Source organism: Loxodonta africana, chromosome 20 (genome assembly GCF_030014295.1).
Source record: "Loxodonta africana isolate mLoxAfr1 chromosome 20, mLoxAfr1.hap2, whole genome shotgun sequence".
Taxonomy (NCBI): Eukaryota; Metazoa; Chordata; class Mammalia; order Proboscidea; family Elephantidae; genus Loxodonta; species Loxodonta africana.
The window spans coordinates 16,391,984-16,394,474 of record NC_087361.1 but is presented as its reverse complement, the minus strand read 5'-3'; the positions used below and the strand labels follow the sequence as shown (position 1 = coordinate 16,394,474).

General features: G+C 35.5%; 1 protein-coding gene across 1 annotated transcript; it reads left to right on the top strand.

Moving 5' to 3' along the window:
* Positions 1-775: 775 nt before the first annotated feature.
* Positions 776-1,997, top strand: LOC100665031 (olfactory receptor 5AC1-like). The gene has a single exon (XM_003410346.3). The coding sequence runs from the start codon at positions 779-781 to the stop codon at positions 1,694-1,696; it is 918 nt and encodes a 305-aa protein (XP_003410394.1). The 5' UTR covers positions 776-778; the 3' UTR covers positions 1,697-1,997.
* The last annotated feature ends 494 nt before the right edge of the window (positions 1,998-2,491 follow it).

Sequence of the window (2,491 nt, the reverse complement as noted above, 5' to 3'; positions counted from 1 at the left end):
AATGGCAGTGCCTTTAACTTTTTCTTTGTACATACTCATCTGATCCTGAATATAACAACAAATATTTGTTGACTAAATGAATTATTATCTTCACAAATGAGAGTTTATAAAGAAAAAAATATAGTCTATTAATAATTTGGGATGGTTTTGATTAATGTATAATCAAGTAACATAATGGTAATGGACAGAAGACAGCAAGAATGGAATTTAGCTTCCTTTTTTTTTTTTTTTTTTCTTATTAGTCAATTCATTAATGTCTTAGGAGGAAACAATAACACATCATTAAAAACAAAAATAGATCCCATTTTTCATTTAGTAGAAAAGATATGAAAGAGTTCCTAAGAAGGTCAGAAAACACTTTTAAACCAGAACCAGAGTCTTTAGAGATTTTTATCATAAAATAGAGTATGTATTTTTTATTCCTTATTTTGTATAAAATTTCATTGTTAATGCATTCAATTTTAAGATATTCATGAGTGATAAGTTTTTAGACCAAGGCAATTGGTGTCTACTCCTTCGTAATCCTTCAATCCTTCATATATATGTATGCATGTATGTATATATATATATATATTTAAACCTTATTTCTCAAAATCATGTATAAAATACTTAACATTTTTAGCTGTGTTTTTCAAAAGAGAAACACTGCTTCTGCATATTTGTTGAGTAACAGATATTCAGTACAGAGGAATATAACATTGCAGTCCAGTATCATTTTACACAAACTGATTGATTTTTTTCTTTACCTATTCTCTCATGATCAGCCTGGGTGGATACAATGGAGACAAACAAGACTCTGGTGACAGAGTTTGTTCTCACAGGACTCACAGATAATCCCTCGCTGCAGGTCCCCCTGTTCCTGGTGTTCTTGGTGATCTACCTTGTCACCATGGAGGGGAACCTTGGACTGATCGCTCTCATCTGGAAGGACCCCCATCTTCACACACCCATGTACTTACTCCTTGGTGGTTTAGCCTTTGCAGATGCTTGTACTTCATCCTCTGTGACTCCCAGGATGCTTGTCAATATCTTAGACAAGAGTCAAATGATATCCCTCTTTGAATGCATGGCCCAATATTATTTTTTTGGTTCTAGTGCAACCACAGAATGTTTCCTCCTGGTAGCGATGGCCTATGACCGCTATGTCGCCATATGCAACCCCTTGCTGTATCCAGTGGTGATGTCCAACAGACTGTGCACTGGGTTAATAAGTATTTCATACGTAATTGGTTTTCTGCATCCCATAATTCATGTAGGATTATTATTTAGATTAACCTTCTGTAGGTCCAATATAATACATCATTTCTACTGTGAAATCTTGCCACTATATACAATTTCTTGCACTGACCCATCCATTAATGCATTGGTGGTTTTTGTTTTTTCTGCTTTTACACAAGCTTTTACTTTTATGATCATCATAGTCTCTTATACCCGTGTCCTCTTTGCTATCCTGAAAAAGAAGTCTGAAAAGGGCAGAAGCAAAGCCTTCTCCACATGCAGTGCCCATCTGCTCTCTGTCTCTTTGTTCTACGGCACTCTCTTCTTGATGTATGTGCTTCCTGGGTCTGGCCCAGATAAATACAAGGACAAGATGTATTCACTGTTTTACACAATTATAATTCCCCTGTTAAACCCCTTTATTTACAGCCTAAGAAACAAGGAAGTTTTAGCTGCACTGAGAAAAGTCATAAAGTAATAAACATTTTTCAGGAAAATTTTTACTATGTTTTCTGTTTCACTTTCTGCTTAAATAAATCATAGTATCTGGTCCTGTGATCTTTCTTCTTTAAATTTTATTTATTTTATTGTTGTAGTTGAGAATATATACAACAAAACATACACCAATTCAGCAGTTCCTACTCGTATAATTCGTGACATTAATTACTTTCTTCAAGTTTTATAGTCATTCTTACTCTCCTTTTCTGAGTTGTTCCTCCCACATAAATACAAAATCACTACCCCTCTACATCTCCTATCTAATCTTTTGAGTTGCTGTTGTCAATTCTATCCCATATAAACAAACAAACAAAATAATCCTGTTGCCGTGATTTCCAATTCCAGCTCATAGCAACCATGTAGGACAGAGTAGAACTGCCCCATAGGGTTTCCAAGGAGTGGCTAGTGGGTTCCAACTGCTGTCCTTTTGATAGCAGCCTAGCACTGTACCACCAGGGCTCCTAGTCCCGTATAGATAGTTCTTACAAGAGCAGAATGCTCAAGGCAGACATTCTTTACTAGTTAAGCTAAGCAATTGTTTGGTTTTAAGACAACTCCAGGGATATTTTTGGTTGAAGGTTTAAAGATTATCTCAGGGTAATAGTTTCAGGGATTCATCTAGCTATCCTGGCTCCAGAAAGTTTGGAGTCCATGAGAATTTTAAATTCTATCTGCATTATCCCACTTTTGATCAGGATGTTTCTATAGAATCCTTATTCAAAATATTCAGTAATGGTAGATGGGCACTGGTCCTGTGTTCTTAAATGAATGAGTA

Excerpts from the sequence above, each read along its gene's own strand:
- LOC100665031 (XM_003410346.3), top strand. The coding sequence starts at position 779 with ATGGAGACAAACAAGACTCTGGTGACAGAGTTTGTTCTCACAGGACTC.